Genomic DNA, 23701 nt, shown 5'->3' with positions numbered 1-23701 from the left:
GATCTGGGAACAAAAACCCTTCATGCTGCAATTTCTGCAGCGCCGCCTGCAGCGCAGCGGCCACTAGCGGGCGGGAGGAGTCACTGCAGCCCTGAAAAGACACGGGAGTCAAATGCACTGGAATGGCGTCACCTAGCGTTTTCCTTTGAGCGACCTTTTTGGTCAAACTTTTGAAATCTCCGAGGGGAAACTCTGGTTTTACACTCTGTTATTGAGAGACATGCATTCTCACACATGCGCAAACAGGACCTGTGGACAATGCGTTGATGGAGAGATGTCAGAGTGGGGCTGCTACAACAAAGGGGGGAGGACCACAGCAGTTGGGGCCCCAGGCAAAAATGTACAGGGGGCAGCTCCAACTAGCAGTCATCAACATTATGTTATAAAATGTATAACTTTGTCATTTCCAAACTGAAATATGAAGAACAACCAAAAATAGAACAACATGTAAATAACTTCAAGTATACCTTTGAAAATTGTGCGCCGCTGAAAAGAAGCTAGTGCTCGTGGCAGCATTCAGTCTTTTATTTTTATATTTAGTCGTCATGATCCGCCCTTATCTCCACTGGCTTGCTTTCTTTTTCACACTCAGATGGATAATTCCTCTTGGTGGCTTTCATTGACAAACTTACATGTAGGTTTTCATAAGAACATTGCTTAACCGGCTGCACAATGGGAGTGAGCGCTATTGAATGGCCCCCTAAGGAGGGAGCACCTGCTCTGGATTCAAGTTTGTCAACCCTTGGGCGGCCCCTACTGGCCCGGGGCCCAAAGCAGTTTTTCTGCCTTGCCTGTTGACAAGCAGCACCTCTGCTGTTGGGGGTCCCGTGCCCCTCAGCAGTTACTCAGGAGTGACCTGCAACCTCCCCAGCAACCAGGCCAACTTCCATGCTTTGGTCCGCACCCAGACTTCAATCAGTGATCCTCTGGTTCCCGATGGAGACTGGAAAATAAGTGTGTATACCCTGCACTACAGCACTGATTGTAATCATTCATCCATCCATTATCTATACCACATTTCCTGTTCGATGTTGCGGGGGACGGGAGCCGATCCCAGCTGTCATTGGGAGAGGCCGGGTTTCACCCTGGACTGGTCGCCAGCCAATCACAGGGCTGACATACATAGACAGACAACCAGCCACACTCACATTCACACCTACGGACAATTTAGAGTCACCAGTTAACCTAACGAGCACGGGGAGCACATTACTGATTGTAATGAAATAATAATAATAATCTTATTATTATTGGTAGTAGTATTCCTCTTAGTATAAGTAATAGAAGAGAAAGATGTGACTTAGAGATTCATTTTGAGCGTGAGAAGAAAACACACAGGATATAATAGAAGTATTTCAAACCTTTATCACTATTAAAGCAAAGATCACATGTAGTTTACAACCTCTGCTTGTCTTGTTTTACATTCTTTTTGCAGCTGGTGAGGTTTATTAGAATGTGATTTTAACTGAAGATCTCTCGGCTGAGTTTTGAGTCATTGTTAATCCTCCCACAGGTTTTCCTCCGATGTGGTGCGTGTCGTGTGATTTGCGGTGGACTCCGCGTAAGTCCACTGTCACATCGGGTGCATTCTGTCCTGGATTGCAGGCTGTGAGGAGTGGTCCAGGAGAGCAGCCGGGTCACCCTGGGTGACAGCAAGGGTGGCCTGCTCCGGCAGCAGGGCGGGGTCTGTGAGGATGGCCGTGGTGGTGCTCAGGAGACGGAGTGAACTCAGAACCACTTAAGAAATAAAAACACAGATTAGATAGTTACAATAAGTATACAGGTTAAGTTCTGCACTGAGGGTCCTGTTGTTCTGGACTCACTGGGTCTGAGCGCAGGCAGGGAGCAATGTTGGTCCAGCCAGGACAGAGTGGACCGGCACAGGTCCTCCACACTGGCAGTGGACACCATCCCATTATAGGACTCAAACAGTGGCTCTATGATGATACTGAACTGACACTGAGCTGAGGAAAGAAGTCTGGCTCATTCAAATGTGACACAAAAGAGACCATAACATAAAGACATGCCTGTCTGAAGATGACAAAGCTTTGCAGAGTGTGTAGGACGATATGCATAGCAACGTTTTATTACATATTTAAAGATTCATTGTTGTACACATATTGCTGCAAAGCCAGCAGTATTTCATACTTTCCAGATACCCTCTCCTAGAAATACAGACAGAAATATTGAAACACAGGTTAAAATACAAATTTGATGATGGGGTGGAGAAGGCCTCGGCCCTAGCGGTTACGCCGAGCCTTCATTTACGGAGGCTTTATGGTGGATTCATCTGATCACTTAAGACCAAAATTTCGAGTAACTGGTCTGGTACGTCATCAGAAACGCCCCTCCTGAAGTTTAAAGTCCGACTTGGAAATTCAGAGCTACTTCAGTAGTCCGGGTTAAAATCCAACATGGCTGCTCCCTGCATCAGCAGTAACGTTTGAGCTGTAACTTTTGTGTTCATCAGCAGCTTAGTCCTCCTTATGTGTAACTAAATCAATCACAACTTAACACGTTGACATGTGTGTTGTTATTGTCAGGTAACAGCTATCAAAACAAAGGTACTCCTGGAGGCGTCCTTGTTGCTTGTCCAACTTTAAACCCAGGTGTGACGTCATTCCCCGCTCTGAGATCACTTCTCATCTTTCTCTCTTCTTCTTCTTCTTCCTCATTTCCTCCCCCTCCCTTGCTCCATGCTCTCCCTGACCCCTGTTGTTCTCTCTCTCCTCACCCGCTACTTCTCAACGCGGAGCCAGGTTCAAGTCCGACCTGTGGCTCCTTTCCCACATGTCCCACCCGCTCTCTCTCTCTCTCTCTCTCCTGTTTCCTCCTCTATCCACTGTCCTCTCAAATAAAAGCATAAAGCCCAAGAAGAGCAGAGCATTGGGTTTTTTTCCGCAGCTGTTACTAAAAAAAGGAGTGTTTTCAGTTGTGCATAAATAAATGTTAGGTTCACTTCTGAGTATTTACAACAGCAGCAGCTCAGACAGTAAATAAGGCAATTTGTGAAATGCAAGACTTGCAGGCTTAAGAGCCATCTCCAGCAACGTGGGGAAGAAAAAGACTCGCCAGCAGCTAGGCTACGTGATGTTAGCGCAACCAATCTTTTTAATGATTAAAATTGTCAACAAGCAACCTATGCCTTTAATTTGGTCTTTTTATGAGATGTGTTAAAAATTAGAAAAATATAAGAGTTCAACCAAGAATCCTTTCATGGAAACTTTAGACTAAACACTGCAAGCGGCTCAGGGTTTCTTCAGGACTGAAGCAGTGCTCCACAGATTCTCGTTATTGAAAAGCTGTTTGTTAATGGAGAGACTAGATAATGAGCAGTCAAACAGATGGTGAATGCTGCTGTCTGTAAAGAGAAAAGATCCTCTGGACACTTTGATGTCTTTAATTTGCGGTATCAGCATCGGTTATATAAATGCACAATCGCCTGTGGAACCATAGAAAATACCTTAATATTCAAGGAAAGAAAAAAACCCCTCAAGGTGTTTTTGTGCAGCACACAGAGATGATAAAATCCTGATCTAATCGTCTCACCATGCCTCCAAGATAACAGCTGCAGTAACAGATAAGCGGATCGTTAAGTTAGAATTTAGGGGTTAATATTAGAGACGCACCGGTCTGGGAAAATCAGGGCTGATACCGATGTTTGTTTCATGACTTCTTTTTTGGTGTCAGACTCCCACAATGCACCATTGAGACTCCCCCTCATTCAATTCCTTCAAGAAATCCCTCAAAACTCACCTCTTCAACATCGCATACAACCACTAACTCCCATCTCTCCCCCTTACAGTACTTCTTCGTTATACTGTCCTAGTCGTTTTTGGTTTGTTTGTTGGTTGTTTTTTCTTGTCAAAGCATCTTTGAGTATCTAGAAAAACGCTTTCTAAGACCGTTTTATTATTATTACAATGTCTGGGTTATCGTGATCTGCCAAGTGTGCTGTAAAAACAGAAGCCTGGTTTAAGGGAATATTTTTTTGCTGTAACACTTGAAAACACAATTTCACTGTAGTTTAGAGAAAACCATCTGGGAAATTAAACAGAATTTGACATCCCTCCAAAGTCTGAAAAAGCGAGTCGAAGCTGCAGCCGAGCTGGAATACAGAACCTCAGAGGGGAATAGACGGGTACACTCAGAACTCGTTTTTGTTGTTGTTAATTCATGTAGAAGTGTGATTAATTAACTTGCATCTGTTTGACATTCATAAGGATACGATCCAGAACTTCCAGTTTTGCAGCGTCTGAGCCCGGACGTACTCTCTGAACTTCTGCCTCATGTGGTCGAAGCGCTGCCGTGTGATTGGTACACCAGTCGCTGGGAGCTGCTGCTGACACGCGCTGCATGAAGAGACACAACGAGTCAACAAGGCATTACAGTGTGTCCTCAGATCAGCAGGTAAAAAAGACAAAGTTTCTCTCCATTCTTATTCACTTGCTCGTACAGAACTCCGTCTGAAACTTGAGCATCGGAAATGTGAATTAAAAAAACCTTTTCTGGTTTGTTGCCTTAACCTGCTTCCATCAGGAATAATTAAAAAGAAGCAGTCAGTCTTGTTGCTGATGGTCTGCTTTGTTTTTGTAGGTCATACAGAGGGATCATGATTTACTCTGGACTGTTTCTTCAACAAAACTTATGAACTTTAAAAAGATATGCATACATTCACTTGTGGCCATGTAAGCACACACACATACAGTACATAGACATGTTGAGTCTGACTAAAAGGTCTCACTTGATGGCAGAGTTGAGGAGCTGGATCTCCTCTCTGAGTCTCTGCGCCTCCTCGTGCAGCTGACTTCTCTCCTGCTGCATCTTACTGATGTACTCTGCCGTCTTCTGCAGGGTGGTGGCTTTACTGATCTGTGAATAGAAATATTTTCAATGTATATGCTTTTCCAGTTATTTTCCGCATCAATTCATCTGCTCTCTATTCATGCACCTCTATAGTGCAGCTGTACATCCTTTCACACAGTACCTTTATACTTGGCTGTGAGCTGAGTGTCGTCACCAGATTGTGTAAAGTGTCAAACCCCAGTTTGATGTTGAATCGTCTCTTCTGCTCTGCTGAGATGTGAGTTATCCTCCTGGTCTCTGTTTGCTGCAGATAACACAGCACAGAAATGTCGCTTCACTTCACAGTCAGGATGACATGCTGGGTCATAGTTCAGTTTCCTACAGCTCTCATTTTCACATAATTAGGACTCAACATTAGACTTAAAGGTAGAGTCAGTAGCTTTAAAAAATAAATAAACAAAAGTGAAGCTGCTCCATCGGGACGTGTGGTGGTGACTGTGTCTGCAGAGACTCTGTCCTCTGTCTGGATTTTACTGTTCTGCTTTGTTCTGGTTGACTCGGGACGTTTCTGGGCGGAGCTGGTGTGTTTCCTCCAGCCAATGACAGCGCAGCAGGCGAGTTCAGGAGTGGATACAATTCAGTGATTGGACGCGATTCAAACCGACGAATATGACAGATGCGGATGTAGTGGCAAAGAAGAGGAAATGTACTCAGGTAGGAAAAACGCCAGGCAGATAGAACACGTTCCAAATTGAGGGTGAACCTTGAGTTGTTTTTTACGCACAGACGCAGAGTTGGCAGCTTCCTGTTGGACAGGAAGGAGCCGTACACCGGTGGTTAGCTTGTGCTAGCTTGCATAATTCTCGGCTTTTCCATTAAAACAAATGTCATATTCCCAGGTAGCCTGCAGTGTAGGTACAAGCAGTAAACCTTCACGCTGCAGAGGGAGTGGGCTTCTGGTGGCGATGAGCCCGGGAGGAGGGGCCTAATTTGAATGCTGTGAAACGAACATTGCTACTGACTCTAACTTTAAAATGATTATATTTATATCTTAGAAATATCAATCTCTCAGTGATTGTTACATAGATCTTTGTATTGTAAATGAGAGAGAGCGTATCCTACCTTTTCTTTTTTCCCGTGTCCTGAGAAGACTGAGTGTGAGGCCTCGGGATTGGAGGCTTTATCTAGCGGGTTTGGTGGTGATGTTTGACCTGGATGTCCTGAAAAACTAACTGGAATAAAGATGGATACGTTTCATTGTATATGCAGGTAAATATATGCACACAAACCCTTGTCTGCACATTGTTTTGATATGCACTTCAAAGTTGGAGTATTGAAGGCAGTACCTGTTAAGCTGTTCCTGTCTGTGCCGTACTGCTGGACCGGAGACAGTTTCTCAGTCTTGGGGATGAGGAGGGTTGTGTTGGTGTGTGTCGCTCCCTGGGTGACCAGGGCAGACACCGTCGAGCCTCTGGAGGTGCTGGTGTGAGGTCCACTGTGACCCAGGGGGGCACTATGGCTGTGCAGAGGGGTCAACACGGGGATCCCTGCAGACCAACTGGGTCCCTGCTGCAGCTGTGATGAGGCTCCTCCAACATGTGAGCTGCTGCTGGACTGCTAAACAACCCAGAATCTCGATTAGGGGATTTACTGTGGAACCCTAGTTCAGATCAGTCCTGGCAAAAAAAAGAGAACTAGCATACAAAGCCAGTACTCAAAAACAAACAAACCAACACTTTCCATATCTCATGGGGTCCCCCAGGGTTCAGTTCTGGGTCCAACACTGTTTTCCATTTACATGCATCTTCTTCCTCAGTCTGCTGTTTTTGTACGGCCCGCACCTACGTGATGTGCATTTAACTTTTTCCCATTTAAATGCTCACTTTTGGAAGCATTATCCGTAAATATAACGTCCATTTTCATTGTTAAGCTGATGACTCGCAACTTTATGTCCCGATGACCGGTCAAATAAAGGTACTGTCCTTCAGTGACTCTGAATCTGAATCTGAAGTAACTGTCATTGTTTCCCCAGAAAAGAGAAATCAAAAAATTACACAGCCCAGTGAATTAGAAGCCTTGGTGTTGTTTTCAACCAGGACTTTAGTTTTGAGCGCCAGGTGAAGAAGGTTGTCCAGTCCTGTTTTTATCAGCTCAGATATATATATCAAAGGTCAAATCACTGTAGATTTGCCGTAGATCTGGAGAAAGTCATTCAAGCTTTTATTTCCTTCCACTCGGACTGAAACTCACTTCACAGCTGTCTCAGTCAAAAATCAATCCACTGCCTTCAAACAGTTCAAAACTCAGCATCCCGGCTTTGAACAAGAAACAATAAATGTGCTCACATCACCCCAATTTTAGTGTCCCCTCACATGGCTGCCTGCTGATTTTAGGATTGATTTTAAGTATCCAACATGGGCTGACTACTGAGCCCCCAGACTTTGGAACAGCCAGCCAGAGAAGATCAGACTTGCAGAGTCCGAACCTCCTTTAATTTCTCTACTCAAGACAAAGGACAGTCTTTTGGAAGAAGGATTTTTTTCCTTTAATTCCATTTATCTGTTTATGTGTTATCTGTTATCTGTATTACTTGTTAACTTTTGTTAGCCCTTTTCAGACTGCTTTTTTCCATAACTAAGCTCAGCCGTCATCACGTCTTTGGACATTCATATTGATTCCACAGCCGGATAATATTGGTGTCTCAGTCTGTGGGTTCACATTGCGTTTCAGTGTTGCGGAAGCTCCCTATACACACACACAGATAGACATGCACGCACACACAGCGCTGCGCTGCGCTCCGCTGGCCAGCTCATACCGTCTCGCCTCTGTAACACCTCTGATACTACCTGATACTAAGACAGTACAGAGGGGGGATCACTTCGTCCCCCCAAATCACCTCTGCGACATTCAGAATGAAGGCGAAACCGTCACAGGGGCGTAATGTGGGGCGTCACAGGGGTGTAAATACCGCGGCTTGAAACAGCCGTCTGAATAGGGCTTCATTATTATCATCATCAGATGATATGATACTAAAGACAGGCTCACCGAGGAGCTGGGAGATGAAGACCTCTGACCTCTGGATGTCACTAGAAGAGTATCGAATCCTAACGATGGCTTCCCTGAAAGCACAAACACAAAAAGTTAAACATGATCTCTCACTTATTACTAAAGATGAAACAGGGACAGAGCGACTCACGTTCCCTGGTGCCGGATGACAGCAGTTCAGCGAGGCAGCTCGTGGGTGCGGGTGCAGTGGACAGGGGGCTGGACGGAGCCGTTGGGGGACCAGCTGTCCTCGCTCCTCCCGTCTTCTGCTTGTGCTTCCCTCTGACCCCTGAAACAGCCACCTGCTCGGGGACGGAGAAGCAGTGGGCTGGGGCGTGGACCGGATCGGACACAGCAGCGAGGTAACTGAGAGTTTGGAAGGGAGCCTGGGTGTACGAGTCCCCTGTGTGAGGGTAGCCATGAGCCCCCACTGTGGAGGCAGTGTGGGTGATGACAGTGGGTGTCAGGCTGCTGGTTGAGAAGTAACCAAACTTGTGGCATGGCACTGGGTACAGAAAGGGAACACTAGTAGCAGCAGTCTGCTCCATGCTGCTGGTAAACGCTATGGAAACAGGCGGATCAGGGTATGACTGATGTCCGTAAGGCACTGTGCCGGTTACGATGCTGGATGAGTGGTATCCACTGCAATCGTGGCCCGGCCTGCTCTGGTCTGACTGGGCGCTGGATGAGGAGGGCTGAGGTAAAGGGTCAGACAACAGATTGGGCTGAAAAATTCAGATTATATAAACCGGGGCACTATAAGCTGCATATGAAATACTACTGCAGAAAAAAAGCAGTAAGGCCGGAGGAGACAGTACCTGAGCCAGCTGAGTGTCGATGAGTAGCTGAGGAGTTGCTACCACGGGAGAGGGAACGGGAGCGAACGCTGTGCTGGATGAGCTCTCGAAATAACCACAGTCAGCGAAAGCAGTCTGCTCAGTGGGCTGTCCCCTGAAGTTCATAAAGATATCTGAGAAACAACAAACACTGTTGATTAGAGGGTAAATAAGGCATAAAATAATTGAAATAATTGAACAATGTAAATAAAATACAGCTAGGTTTGGGTAGAATAACTAGAAAACTGTCAAAGCCACTTCCCAAATCTCCCAAAACAAGTCCACGAGAGTTGTGAGTAAAAGCCTCGTCTTTTTTAGCTAGCTCACTAGTTTGGGCTAGTTGTCAGATCGTGGGCTATGTTTGCGATGGTCGAGGGTTCGCAGAAAGGCAGGTATTCCAATCATTAGGTGTGAAATGATTTGATAGAGAATTACAGCTAACAAACACAAGTTTTTTTTCTTTATCAGAGCTTTTTTTTTTACACATGACTTGTGTAGGATGCAGGGACATTACAAACCAATATTGCCACCTTACCTTTAACTGAAATGTAATATGTTCATCAACACAGTCTGAGCACTGGGTATGCTCAGTCCAGATTCTAATCATTGTAGAGAGCTGTCTCCCCCCGCCCCCTCCTCTCTAGAGTAGATGCTCACACAGGTCACCATGTGGTGAACACTGAAGCTTCAGTGTTTATCCAGCTCTGCATCGGTCTGTAAACCTTTCTGTGTTCTAACCTCTCTCCATTTTTCAAAAGCATCTCCAATATTGATCCTAGTTTGAGCACGTTTCTGCTCGTGGAGCTTATTAGAAACATGCAGAGACTTTTTAGGTCGGGTACAATCACTTCTATCTGAACCACTTCTCTTGCCCGCTTCCATCACTGCAACACCTGTTGACCTGATAACTGCTCTTATATCTGGCAAATCGAGGGGCGTCCAAAACGGCCGTGTGGGGGTGCCTTAAAACCGTCTACCTTCTCTGGTCCAAACAAATCCAGAGCATTCAGGACCAGAATCTAAAGTTAGAAGGAGGACATACTGACTGCTGCATTGTTGTCAGAGAAGCCAGCACTTCAACATATCATGTTTCCTTAATGTCTGATCATATAGTAAGATCACTTTATCATTTCACTCACTACACATCTCACTGATTGCTCCTTTAAGAAATCCTGCAAGGGCTAACTCAAACTGCCCCTATGTGAGTCCAGCTGGGAGAATGGATTTGTCTCCAAGAAGACAAAGAGAGAAGGTTTATTCAACCACTCCTTGATTGCAGGACTATTATACTATTTGTAAAGAGTCCAGGTACAGTATTGTTAGTACTATTCAAGTCTGTCTACCACCTGTTAGCACTCATACCTATGGGTGTCTGAAGCTGTAACCTTATATGGTGAAACACCTAAATTGTAGCAGATCTTTATTTGTGTAAGAGCCAACCATATGTTGTCAACAACTGTTTGTTAGACAGGGAGTCTGCATCTGTTACGTATACAAATCAGTGTCATGTCATCTTTGTTGTTTTATAGTGATGTACCTAAATAGAAAGGAATTTGTGGGTTGCAACTTCTTACAGAATATAAGCAGCACTGTGAACACTGTTACTTTGTCAGTCAAGTGATTTGTAAGCATGCGTGTTTGGTGAAGTTGTCTGACCTCGGCCAATTAAATGGAGTTATAATCTACAGTCTGTTTCACGATTTCTTCATTGGATTTATACAGCAGAAACAACCTCCACCTAACAAGTATGAATCTAAAGAATACCAAGTTCAGTTGTATGCTTAAGTCAATGACATTTCAACATCATGTCTGTTATAGATAAAGATAAGTTATTTATGATAATGGTAATCCAGTTTGGTACAAAACAAAGCACAGAGCGTCATTTGCGTCAGAATTAAAAATTTAAAAAAAAACCTACCATACTGTTTGGGTGTTTCTCCTCTTGGTAAGGAGAAACTTCTGACATAACATGATCTGTATTTCCATTTAAAAGACTCACAGAACAAACTGTATATATTACACTCACAGCAATGTCACTCTGACAGACTCTCTCTCTCTCTCTCTCTCTCTATCTCTCTAGCGCGTTCTCTGGACCTTGTGACCGAGAGACAGACAGCTGATCCCTAAGGACGCTGTGAGAGCAAACAGCCTCACTCACACACACTTGCTTCACTGAAACTGACACAAAGGCCAAAACAACAACATCCATTGTGCCTCTGAGCAAGGACCTGAACTCCAACCTGCTTCCTCCCTCCTATCTGCAGCTCCTCAGCTCCACCTACTGCTTCTTTGACTCTGAAAAGGAAGGCAGCCCTGGAAGGCTAGTACCCCCTGCCTCTCATCCTATACGGACCGTATTATTATTATTGTCAACTATTTGTGTCCTGTGCTCCTGTGAGGGACTTTTAGTTTGTCTCAATTTTGGCTCCCTCTGGGGACAAAGTGGTAGCAATAAGCTCTTGTTGATGTACTGCCATTCTATGACAGCATGTGCAGATCCCACTGCCAGACAGACAGAGAGACAGAGAGACAGACAGACAGAGAGACAGACAGACAGAGAGACAGACAGACAGATATGACCTAGTTAAGAGTACCTGGTATGTCCATGAAATCCTCTAGGTTGGGCTGCAGTGGAGTCAGGCCTGGCTGGATTATATCAGCATTGCTTGTGTATGCTGAGGAGGAAAAGAAAGTGATATCAGATATATGAGAGAGAGAGAGACAGACAGACAGAGAGAGAGAGAGAGAGAGAGAGATGTGTGTCTGAGTGCATCCGTCAATATGTCCTTTATTGAGTGTGGTTTTCTGAAAGGTCATCAATTCATCATGGGGAGTTTTCTTCATTTGCTCATCATCGTGACTTACACTCACAGTAACTGTGTCACCGGCAAAAAACCTCGCAGTCCCTGACTTTAAGTTGTCTTTAACAGAACTGAACTGGCTCAACATTTAAGGGAATGTCCTTTCTGGATTTCTTTGCTAGCATTAGATAAGAAGATCAGTATCACTCCTACACTCACTAAGAAGGCTTACTTAAAGGCAGGGTTGGTCATTTCCTCCATATACACGTTTTCAGATATTGGTTGAAATTGTCTTTAGGTCCTGACAGAAATTAATAACTCATGTTCTCTGAAAAAGGAACAAAGAAAATCTGTCATCTGTATCAGTTGTAAGCCTGTAAAGACTTTGACCAATGTCTGCCACGATGTACCAATCTGATGAACCAATCACACGCCTCCCTGTCTCCCTGCTCGCTCTCTACCTCTTGCGTGCTCTAGCCCACACTCAAAGTGTATCAGCGATGACAGAGTTTATACTGTGAGTTTACTTACCGCTGAATGAGACATGAGACGACGTAGTTTCTACACAAGCGTGAGGTTTAGAGGGAGCACAGAGGGAATGCTACTTTCAAAATCATGCTAGTTTTCGAAAAATGACCAACCCTGCATTAGACAACTAAAACACATAGTAATGACTTTTACTACTCCTTATTCAAAATGATCGACAGAAAATAAAATTGAGATATTTACAAAATTCATGTCAGATTTCAAAAATCTGGTGGGGCACATGCTCCTGATATTTCACGGGTGCTGAAATGACCTTTATGTCACTTCTACGATAACGTTCAGCCCTAACTCAGGGTCTCATTAAGCCACAATAGAAACCAGAACTCTCTCTGATGTACATCGACTTGGATAAATCTCGCTTTTCTGCGAAATGAAATGCATGAATGAATTGAGTTGTTGTGTTTAGAATCAAGAGGACGAAAGCAGAAAACCTGCAATCTGAAGATATTCATTTGAATTGCTTCAGAAATGGTTCGTTACAAAATGTTAGCAGAGTTCACTAAGATGTCTCTGTCACTTAAAAAAAAAGTTATGAGTGTAAAACTAAATGATGTCTCTCCGCTCTGTTGGGGATGGCACAGTGGGATTGGACAAAGTCTCTCCATCGATCCCAACACTAGCGCTGACTCTTCCTTATTTAAAACACAGTCAAACATTTCGATGCTGCATTCGAGTCTCAAAGTCCCTGAAAACTCAGAGTGCTGACTACTCACTGTTGTGTCGGTCGCTGGCCCAGGGACACGGCTTCTGCGTCATGGTGAACAGGGTGTCGGAGATGTCGGACAGAAGGCAGTCCAGGTCAAACATGTGGGCCTCCACGGGTGCGGCCTGGGGCTCCTGATATGACCACTTCTCCAGCTTGGCCTGACAGATTTGACCCTGGAGGACATCAGCCGAGAGTTTGAAACACTTCAAAACAAAAAAACTCCTCAAATCAACTTTCAGTGACAGAGTGGATCTCTGACTGAGCCATCAGAGGGCTCCCTAAAAGCGGGACTGACAACAGAAGCATTCATTGACTTTGGTTCTCCTTCTCTGACAGGATGAAAAGAAGTACGACAGTGCCAGCTCACTATAACACCTTTTACATCTACCAAAGATAAACTACACAAACAGACAGAATGAAAGCTGCTGCTTCTGATCACATTCAAACACAACTTGTTCTTCCAGTGAAAACAAAACTTACAGATACGAGGCCTCAAGACTTGTGTCTGTGATGTTTGGCTTCCCCCTGATCTTCTCGTCTTTACCCTTCTCTTCTAAGTCTCACACCATATTTATAGGGAAGCCCGGAGTGAGCCCGGAAACTGTTTCGATTACGTCCAAGCGCACGACGACATCCCTCCTCATAATTCATTAACTTTACTTCTCCATTCATTTTATTTGAAGGAGAGGGAGAGTGCAAAAGTCGAAATGAGGTGAGATTGTTTTGTGAATATGCATGTGTGTTTATGTGTGTGTGTGTGTGTGTGTGGGCACAGTCACTGATGACTGATGCAAAATGCCGGTTTGACACATTGTTCAGAAACGCTAGCCCCTTACAGGTTTATCATTATGTCTCTTTTGTTCATTTCTTTATTTTTAAGTCTCACCGTTTCACAAAGAGCAGCAGCCTTTTGTCCCCGACCTAATTCTGCCAGTCACGCTCACGTGCGGGCAAAAAATGAGGCTTCTGGCAAACACAGACGGCTGCTGCCTCTGTGTCAGTGCCGTGAAGAATATATACCTTCTTTTCAATTTGTCCCGCCCGCTTGGGATGATTTACAATTTTAGGGGGGTTCCCTACAACTATAGGAGGTATATAACATGACTTTATGTTCATGGAAAAAAGATGATGGGAGATGAATTGAGATGACTTGGAGGTTTGCAGAATCTGTTAGGCAGAGAAGAGGTAAGGACACACACACAAAACCGTATTAAGAAAGCAGCCTGTCACAGCAGGGCAATCCCCTGCTACTCTCCAAAACTACCCTCTTGAGGACGCCATCTCCTGGAGGTTTAAAGTACAACAGGTCACACCTCCCTCCCTGCTGGTTGAGTCCCACTATAAATGGCTCTGAGTCAAAGTGTGTTTTTTTAAGCTCTCAGTGGCCATGCCTTGAAGTAAAGGCCTTTTCATTGTTTTAAAGAGAGTGCCTCTGAGTTTTTCCTGTTTTGTTTTTTTGCTATGACTGCTTCCATCTCTTTCCAAAGAGCAGCTCACACCTACACTTCTTTGAGTCCATGCAGCTCTCCTCCTTTCCACAGATTTTCAAGATCCCCAAATGTCACCCGGAGCTCCAGAAAAACTGACCCTGGACCGATAATCATGACAAACTCTTCACAACAGCCAAACACAAACCATTCACTGACGTCATGTCGACTACGTCCACTTTTTATACACAGTCAAGTGACTTTTGTCAAACAGTAAAAAACATTGTGTGAATTGAAATCCATCCAACAGTTGGATAGATAGACACTGAGGACACGAGTTGAAAATGAGCAATAGCTATATACTCTTTATCAGTTTCATGCTTTGTATTGAAATTATGTTAAACTGCATTGTCCCTATTAAAATGAATACATTCAAATTCAATTAATACTTCCATCCAGCATCCAGAAGCAGCTTACAAAAACTTTTCTTATGAACGGAGACATGTCTCAGAGGATAATAGGAGCTGTGTTTGCTCCCCGCCTTCAAAAAGAGAGCCACCAACATCAGCTCGAGACGCAGTCTGTTGGTCCCCCTACCGTCTCAGAAGAGGTACCGCACCATTAAAACCCAGACTAACAGGCTGAGGAACTGCTTCTTTCCCCGAGCTGTAGCCTTCATCTCCACCCTGAAAACACCCTCACAGCTCAGAGGGCTGTTTCTAAATGATGGAGCACTACTGCACTTTAAACTCGCTGCAATAAGGTCACTCACACTGCAATTATGATTGTCAGCAACAAAATCGGCAGGGGGGTGAGGAAAGGAGATTTTTTCAATCAATTTACTCATTTATTTTGTTTTACGATTTTTTTTTTTTTTTTATTAATCCCCTCTTAAATTTGTTTTTTTATACTTTCACCTACCGGTTAGGCACACACACACACACACACACACACACACACACACACACTGTGGACACACACACACACACACACAGTCTCTCACACACACACACACCCTCAACATACAATGTTACAAGATGTAATTAGTTCACTGCTCCCTTTACTGGTAACAAATTACAAAAAGACCTGAAACTTAACGAGCCTCTCTGATTGGACGCTTTTGAGAGGAAGTTAATTGAGTTGGAAGCGGACAGATCTGGCTGCAGATGATCTCCCTGATTTGTTTGTGGATGATTTTGACAAACATTTGCTGCTCAGATTGTATTATCTGTGTCTTTTAATGTCTAATGATGTATTTTTGTATTTGTGTGTTTGGCTGCTCGTTGTTTGTGTGACACTCTGTCGTCTAAAGTGTTCACACATGTTGTCACGTCTCCCACATACAGTAGTATCTCTCTCTTGTCAGGTCCCTCACCCGCCCTGTTCTGCATCATTCAATAAAGGCAATCATTAAATGAATAAATAAAAAAGATACACAGTGGCCCCCCTTCTTTGCACGAATAGGATTGTTAATGTGTTTATATGACTGAAGCTTCATTTTTAATAGAAAATAAAAGTCAGATTGATTCTTTAAGAATTCAAAAACTGTCATTCAGTGTCTGACATCAACATCACAGAAGTAATGCGGTTTCACTGAGGAGCTTTTTTTCCCCCAGCCACAGACGTAATCTGTAATCTGTCAGACGAGATAACGCTCCGGGCACACGGAGCGTAGAGACCTGGTTTAGTGACCTTTGACCTGTTCACTCTGTGCTGATATGACCTGTTTGAAGAGCTGCACATTGCACGATCATATTCCTCAGCACTGTCTTTGCTTTTTGGTTCTGATTTTTACATTATCTTGCAGTAAGTAAAGCGTCCTTAAGTCCCTTAAAGGATGCTTAAAATTTTTTAGTTATCATCATTATTGTGTTAAAATCTTGTCTTCCAGTGACTGAGAGCGATGTTGCACAGTTGACAGCCGGACTGATGATGACACAGCGGCACGGTTGGCTGTCACATGCAGGTCACATGTCATGTTCTCCCATGAATACTGTCATGTACGAGGAGCTTCCCCAGGGTCCCTCCCTCTCTTTACATTGTTCCTGATCCTGTTTGTTTCTGCCTCAATGACGTCACTGTCAAAACTCTTCAGCCCCTCCGCTGCTCAGATTTCACACAGCGCTGTCTGAAGTAGGTCAGATTTGATTAAATGACATTAAATTCTGCAGCTTTTTCATTTCCACTGATGATAAAGAAGCCTGGAGGAAGGCAGAGGTATTGTTACTGCTGGCAATCAATACGTGTCAATTGCTGACAAATGGCGGGCCATGACGCAAGTTGTTTTGCACGTTTCTGTTTTTTTTTTTTCTCCACCCCAGCCAGCATCTGTTTTCCCCCTCTAGTTAACTAAGCCACGTGCTAAAAATAGTGGCTTGGGTGACTTTGTTGATCATATGTTGAACCACATTGTAAAGTACACAAAGCCAGAAGGTCACACACACACACACACTCTGAAGCCGGGGTCATTGGCCAACTTCTGTTCTCAGCGGTCAAAAATCAATTCTGACCACAATTTAGCTTTTATCTAAAACTAAAAGCAAGAAAATAAAACTAAGGCAAGTCTTTGCACATACCTCTTGTAGCATTGAGAGAATATCATCCTTCTTTTTCTGGAGCTGCAGAAAGAAAAGAAGACAAAGAGCGTGAAGTATTAATTAGAGAGTCACTTCAGTTCAGTGGATGCTAACATTCCTTTATTAGCATAACTGTACATAACTGTACATCTAAAGTTTGGCATAATGAAGGTGCATATAACCACAAAAGTTGCAGAAATCATCACAAGAGGGAAAAACATGTATGCAGAAAATTTGATGACATCCTGTAATACACTTTAATAAATCAATCCATGCATCCATCTATCTATACCGCTTTTTCCCTTTCAGGGTCACAGGGGGCTGGAGCCAATCCCAGCTGTCATTGGGCGAGAGGCGGGGTTACACTCTGGACTGATCGCCAGCCAATCACAGGGCTGACATATAGAGACAGACAACCAGCCACACTCACATTCACACCTACGGGCAATTTAGAGTCACCAGTTAACCTAAGGAGCATGTCTTTGGACTGTGGGAGGAAGACGGAGTACCTGGAGAGAACCCACACATGCACGAGGAGAACATGCAGACTCCACACAGAGAGGCTCCTGTCAGACAGGGATTCAAACCAGGAACCTCCTCACTGTGAGGCAACAGCGCTAACCATTGTGCAGCCCTTTGTTCATAAAGGTTACCTCAGAATAACTTAAAGTGCATATAATGGTGGACACTAGAGGAAGACTTTGACAGGAAGACTCGTGGCTTTAGCATCAGGGGAACAGTGAACCTCTATTCAAAAGTGGATTCTGATTAATGTTGTTTTTGAGAAGCTAAGTTAAAGAGACTATGACATGCTGGTGACGAGATAATTTGTCCTCTGCGGACCCTGAATATGTGGGTTCATGTCCGACCTCTGCCCTTTGCTGCATGTCATCCCTCCTGTCTCTCTTCAGCTGTCCTATTCAATATAGAAGAAAATATCCCCTCCCAAAAAAGCAAAAAATAATAATAGTATTATTCACATATGCTTCACTCACGTCCTACAAATGACAACCTGCTCGTGGCTCTAGAAAAGTATGATTCATCCTCTGGGGACCACAAATGTCTCTACAACTACTAATCTCAAATGAACCGATAGATGAGGATGTATATCAGTGTGTACCAGTCAACAGTGTACTTGTAAATGATGAGTGCTCACCCTCTTCTTGTAGTAAATCCTCCACTTGTGATACTCCTTGATCACCACCTCGATCCTTCGCTTCCAGTAGCTGCCCTCTAATACGATTGCCTGTTGACATGATGCAGAAATACACGATATGAAATCAGGAATCAGGAACAGAGAACACAAAAAAGCGAAAGTTAAAGGAGCAATATGTAACTCTGACTCCTAGTGTTTAAAATGGGTACTGCAGTCTAAATTCTAATCATTGTAGAGAGCTGTCTCCCCCCCCCCTCCTCTCTAGAGTTGATGCTCATGTAGGTTGCCATGTGGTGAACACTGAAGCTTCAGTGTTTATCCAGCTCTGCATCGGTCTGTAAACCTTTCTGTGTTCTAACCTCTCTCCATTTTTCAAAAGCATCTCCAATATTGATCCTAGTTTGAGCACGTTTCTGCTCGTGGAGCTTATTAGAAACATGCAGAGGCTTTTTAGGTCGGGTACAATCACTTCTATCTGAACCACTTCTCTTGCCCGCTTCCATCACTGCAACACCTGTTGGTTTGACCTGATAACTGCTCTCATATCTGGCAAACAGAGGGGCGTCCAAAACGGCTGTGTGGAGGTGCCTTAAAACCGCCTACCTTCTCTGGTCCAAACAAATCCAGAGCATTCAGGACCAGAATCTAAAGTTAGAAGGAGGACATACTGGCTGCTGCATTGTTGTCAGAGAAGCCAGCACTTCAACATAGCATGTTTCCTTAATGTCTGATCATATGGTAAGATCACTTTATCAAATAACTGCCAAATGAGATTTGGAAAATGTGTAGCTAAAGAGCAGCTCAGACTGTTAAAATCAAAATTATACCTTCCAATAACTCTTATCACTCACTTCAGGTTTCCGATGAGCGTCTGCGTCCGAGCCCTCGAGGGGCGTGACAAACCCGCACACCGGGATCTTCCTCTTCTCCACATCTAAACACAGCAGATAGAAAACAGATAAATCAGAGGGGATTCTGAACTGGGCATATCCTATGGAGACTGAATAATAAGTGGGTATACTCCATATATACCTGAGTACACCCTGCATCACACCACTGGTAAAGCAACCCAGGAACTGCAACAAACTTATTTTTCAGTAGCTCTAATAGCTGCTTGGAGCTATAGGCCCAGGAGGGGAGGCTAACGCTTATTTAGAGATAGGACAGTGGACAGAGTCAGAAATCAGGGACAGAGAGAGTGGGGGTCGACGTTCGGGAAAGGAGCCACAAGTCAGATTCAAACCCAGGCCGTCTACATGTCATTCCCCACTCGCTCTCTCTCCCTGATTTCTGATTCTACCTACTGCCCTGTCTCTAAATAAAGGCATATAAATCCCAATTCCCATCTACACAAAGACATGTGGGCAGAGCTAGTAGGCTTCAAAATAATCAGAGCTATGCAGTCGGGTGCCCAGCCACCAAACAAGCATCATATTGTAGTTCCAACTTTGACCCTACCCTTTTCCTTTTCTCTTTTGTTTTCCCACAGCAATTCAATAAAGTGTCAGCCGTCAACAAGTCTTAAAATACTTTTGCAACTTTCTCATATCACTGATTTCAACTTCAACACGAGGTATTGTTGTTAGCTTAAAGGTCACATATTACACAAAATACACGTCACCATGTTTCTCTAACACTAATATGTGTCTCTAGTCTGTCTACAAACCCCCCAAATGATGAGAAAAATCCATCCTCTCCATCTTTTGTCTGCTCCACTTTTCAGAAAATGTGCTCAAACAGGCCGTTTGGAGATTTTCCCTTCATGACATCACAAAGGGCAGTAACCCCTCCCCCAGGTGGGTGACACTCCCACAGCTAGGTGTTTGTTCTGCCCTCTGAGTCTGCCTTCTCAACATAAACAATAGGACATGGAGCGAGAAAGCCAGAGTCCACTCAAGCCCTTCCAGAGAGGGGGCGTGGTCAGACACAGCTCATTTACATATTTAAAGGTACAGACACAGAAACAGCCTGTTCTGAGCAGGGCTGAAATAGAGGGGTTTATAGACATGATCAAATACAGGATCAGAGTGGAAGAAACTTCACAGACATGTTTTGAGGAGCTCTGAGTCTTATTTACACTGAAGAGGAAGAGAATATGTGATCTTCAAGCCCACTCAGAATGCAGCATTCACACTGAAATCCCCTCTGATGATGTTTCCTTTAGTTTACTGTATATTTAAATTATGTGAAGTTGAGTCTTTTAGTTTAGCTTAGTTTAATCATTTATTTGAATCAGGGACAGTGTACAAAAAAAACATTAGTCTCAGAAGAGAAAAGATGCTTTGTACTAGATTTAGCTAGCTAGCTAATTTCCATCTGTTATCCCTGGGCAGATGATGGCAACAGCAAAATACAAATCAACCAGTCACACACACACACACACACACACACACACACATTTCATAAGAGAGAAGAAAGACATAGAACAATTTACAGATATTAAAACATTATGTACAAGTTTCCCTGAGAGATCTAAAAGGTTGTCGAGATGACACATTAATGCTGACAAGACTGCTTCCTTAAAATCCATTTTTTGACTTCCCGGGTGAAAGTGCAGAAGTTTGTGCAAAGTTTAAGACTAGTTGGAAGACTAATCCATTCTTTCACGGCTTTAAAAGAAAAAACAGATTGTGCTAAAGCGGAGCCACATTTTAGAAAATTCCTTTTGCATTTGGGAGTAATGTCCTTCATTTTGAGAGAGAATAAGTTGAAGAGATGTGGATGTTACATGTGCAGCACAGAGAGAAAGTGAGAGAGGAGTGTTTGGACTCACACTGGATGAACCAGGCTCTCCAGATGGCGTTGTTCAGACGGATCTTATCCCTCCACAGCAACCGCAGACCCTTAAAAGACTTCCACTTCGGAGAGACGATCTTACCGCTGCAAAAGCAAAAACAAACTCAGTCATATTTATCAAATTCTAACCATGAGGAATTCTTTATTGAAAATGGAAAATGCACGATGTAGTGCTTCATGTCAGACATGCAGAAATGACTTGTTTGTCTTCAGAAGAAAATAGACCCAGTGGAAAACAAATTAGACGCTTCACTTCCTCAGCACTGTTAAAATCTACACTGCATGATTTTGACTAATAGTTCCCCATCAGTTCATTCACCAGCGCCACACCGCCGAGCTGTTTGCACTCTTTGCAGTGTCGCTCAGCCGGCTGAGTGCAGAGAAGAAGCCTCCTAATGAGAGGTGCTCCGAGAGTTGCTAGGAAGCCAGAGGGTTCTTTTTTCATCCCGCTTTTAATGGAGTGACATCGCTGCATGTAACACTTTCCGTAACAGGCAGCTTATTACACAAAAAAAAACATGTCAGGGAAGGAACCAATCAGCACGAGTGATTGATGACAAGTCCTGCAGCTGAGCAGCAGTTTGCAGAAACAGTCTACCTGCTGCATGTAATGCTAAACATAAAGCACAAAGATGCATTTAAATATAATTAAAAAAAATGTGATTTGCTGGATTTGTTCTTGTTTTTGTGCACTTTCACATTTTGGATCATTGTGTACTTTGATGCTTTGGCATTTTGTCCCTGAAACTTGAGTGGCACTTTTCGATCAAAATACAATTTAATTTCAAAAAGAGCCATACAGAGTTGATATTCTTTTAGTCAGTCGGCTGTGGCTCAGTGGTAAAGTCTCTCAGCTGAAAGGTCGGGCCTTCGATCCCCGCTTCTGCATCCACATGTCCGATGTTTCCTTAGGCAAGACACTTAACCCCAATAAATTTGGGGGTTTTTTGCTCCCGCTGCTTCGTCTGCAGCATATATAAATGTGTATGAATGTGATTAGTTTCTTCTGATGGACTTTTAACACAGCAGCCTCTACCATCAGTGTGTGAATGTGTCGGTGTGACCTGCTGGGTAAAAACACTTTGAGAAGTCAGAAGACTAGAAAAGAACTAAACAAGCTGAAGCATATTTACCATTTAATTGTTCATACCTAAATGTTCAAACCTGTCATAAAAATGTAAATGTTGCGTTGTTGTGTTGGTAACAATGCCTGGCTCTGGCTCACACTCACTGGGTGGAGATGTGTCTTTAGGGCCAACGGTTGACAGCAACTGTGACAAAAAAACATTGATAGTTTCTTTAAGGGGAAAGCGATCCTGGAAGAGCATCTCTGCTGCTTCGTCTGTCATGGAGCGTCTGGTCAAAACTTAACGTGTCCTTGAAAAACAATAAATTGCCAGATCTGATTAATTACTTTTCTGATGTAAAATGCACACCTAGAATGGTGTGAAGTCAAAGCAATGTGCTGACTATACAGAAAAAAAAACAAGACAGGGGCATAATTTCAGGCTCCTCTCTCAGTTACATTATAATCTCTTCACTGCTGCCAACTAGAATCAAAGTCCAGCTTTCAGTGAAGACTTTCCAAGCTGTTGCACAAGAGACTGCAAAATCACTCTTCTGACACAATTTTAAACATTACAAAACAACGTTAAGCATCCGTTTAAAGTGAAGGGGTTTGTGCAAGGTAAAAGTAGGCCTATAGTTAAATAAAACATGAGAATGATGGACTTCAGAGGAGAACTCTGCAGGACTGTATTCATGCAGGTTCTTTATGTTGTCATACTAGGCTTATCTTTTGTCTTTTAAACATAGTTCTTATCTTAAACATTGACTATAAAAGTAATTCTAATCTCTCATATCTCCCTTTATCATGACTCATGAAGGCTAAGGAGCCTCATGTGTTTACTGTTCCCTGTAAATGAAGAGGAGTCAAGTCTCAGTTGAAATGGATCAAACTGGACATGTTGTTCAAGGAGCATTTCTGCACTAAGCAGCCAAACACTGACATAGGTTTCCCTCCTGTCCCCGGGTAGCCTACTGTGTGAGAGTGACCCACCTGTAGGCCAGGGACATGCAGTCAAACAGACGGGTCAGCGTGGGGTCGATGCTGAGGCTGGCGGCGCTGAGCGGCCCGTACCGGTACGTCTGACACCACGTCCTGTTCACCGTGTCAAAGTCATATCTGTGCGAGCCTCCGCTCCTCCTCCTGCGCGCCGTGGAGTCACTGTGGGGCGACGACACCATGAAGTGTCCGCTGTGGATGACCTGAGAGCCGGGGAGGGAGTGCGTGGAGGGGCCGGTACCCTCGACCCGGGCGGGTTCACCTTCCACCTCCGAGTCCGAGTCCGACGAGTCCTGCTGGAGCTGGCTCTGCCCGGGCGAACACACTCGCGCTTTGCCCGCCATGCTGCGTTTCCAGACCGTGTTGACGGTCCGACAAACTGTGAACTTTCTCTTCGACTGACTCTCCCTCCTCCTCCTCCTGCTTTCTTCAGATACTCCAATATTTCCTCAAACAAGAGGCGCGGACTGCAGCGAGGCCCCACACCTGTCAGCAGAGACAACTGTGACCCTGCAAAGCTCTGACACAGTGTGTGTGTGTGTGTGTGTGTGTGTGTGTGTGTGTGTGTACTTTTTTGTAAGAGCTTAGTACTATCATTATGGCAACATGCTACAGTAGTAAAGTCCTTCTTACCACCAGAAAGCGGTAATTATTAATCCACCAATCTCATAAGAAAGTTACCATAACTACGACTAATACTGTTTGTAGGCCAATGCTATGCATGTATGTTTATGCATTATGCATTTTAACCAGGGGAAACAAACTCGTTGAGATAAAACTTGTTTTTTTTCATGAGTGTCCTGCATGGCTAAGACAGGCAGCAGCACATTTAACAGTTTCAGACATCAACGAACAGCCACATTTACAAATACAATAAAGATAAATAATTATTAAACATTAAAAGACACAAAATGACAATTTCAAACAGCAAACATTTGTCAACA

At 43.9% G+C, this 23701-nt stretch overlaps 1 protein-coding gene across 4 annotated transcripts; it reads right to left on the bottom strand.

Annotated features, from left to right (window-relative positions):
* Positions 1–1339: 1339 nt before the first annotated feature.
* LOC132988481 (carbohydrate-responsive element-binding protein) lies at positions 1340–23327 on the bottom strand. 4 transcript variants are annotated; one of them, XM_061055909.1, is made up of 17 exons: positions 22752–23325; positions 20670–20776; positions 18748–18830; positions 17897–17986; positions 16741–16782; positions 12745–12910; positions 11279–11359; positions 8667–8818; positions 8000–8573; positions 7849–7922; positions 6150–6420; positions 5926–6035; positions 4985–5107; positions 4742–4869; positions 4226–4349; positions 1821–1950; positions 1340–1734 (listed from the first exon to the last, which is right to left on the bottom strand). In XM_061055909.1, the coding sequence occupies exons 1-17, from the start codon at positions 23099–23101 to the stop codon at positions 1571–1573; spliced, it is 2769 nt and encodes a 922-aa protein (XP_060911892.1). In that variant the 5' UTR covers positions 23102–23325; the 3' UTR covers positions 1340–1570. The 4 variants fall into 4 exon arrangements, 3 of the variants coding, with proteins under 3 accessions (XP_060911892.1, XP_060911893.1, XP_060911894.1); XM_061055910.1 differs by having other exon boundaries at positions 6150–6417; XM_061055911.1 differs by having other exon boundaries at positions 8000–8548; positions 8672–8818; positions 22752–23324.
* Positions 23328–23701: the final 374 nt, after the last annotated feature.

Source organism: Labrus mixtus, chromosome 14 (assembly GCF_963584025.1).
Source record: "Labrus mixtus chromosome 14, fLabMix1.1, whole genome shotgun sequence".
NCBI classification, from domain to species: domain Eukaryota; kingdom Metazoa; phylum Chordata; class Actinopteri; order Labriformes; family Labridae; genus Labrus; species Labrus mixtus.
Note: the sequence above shows the minus strand (reverse complement) of the source record. Positions and strands in the feature narration are given on the sequence as shown.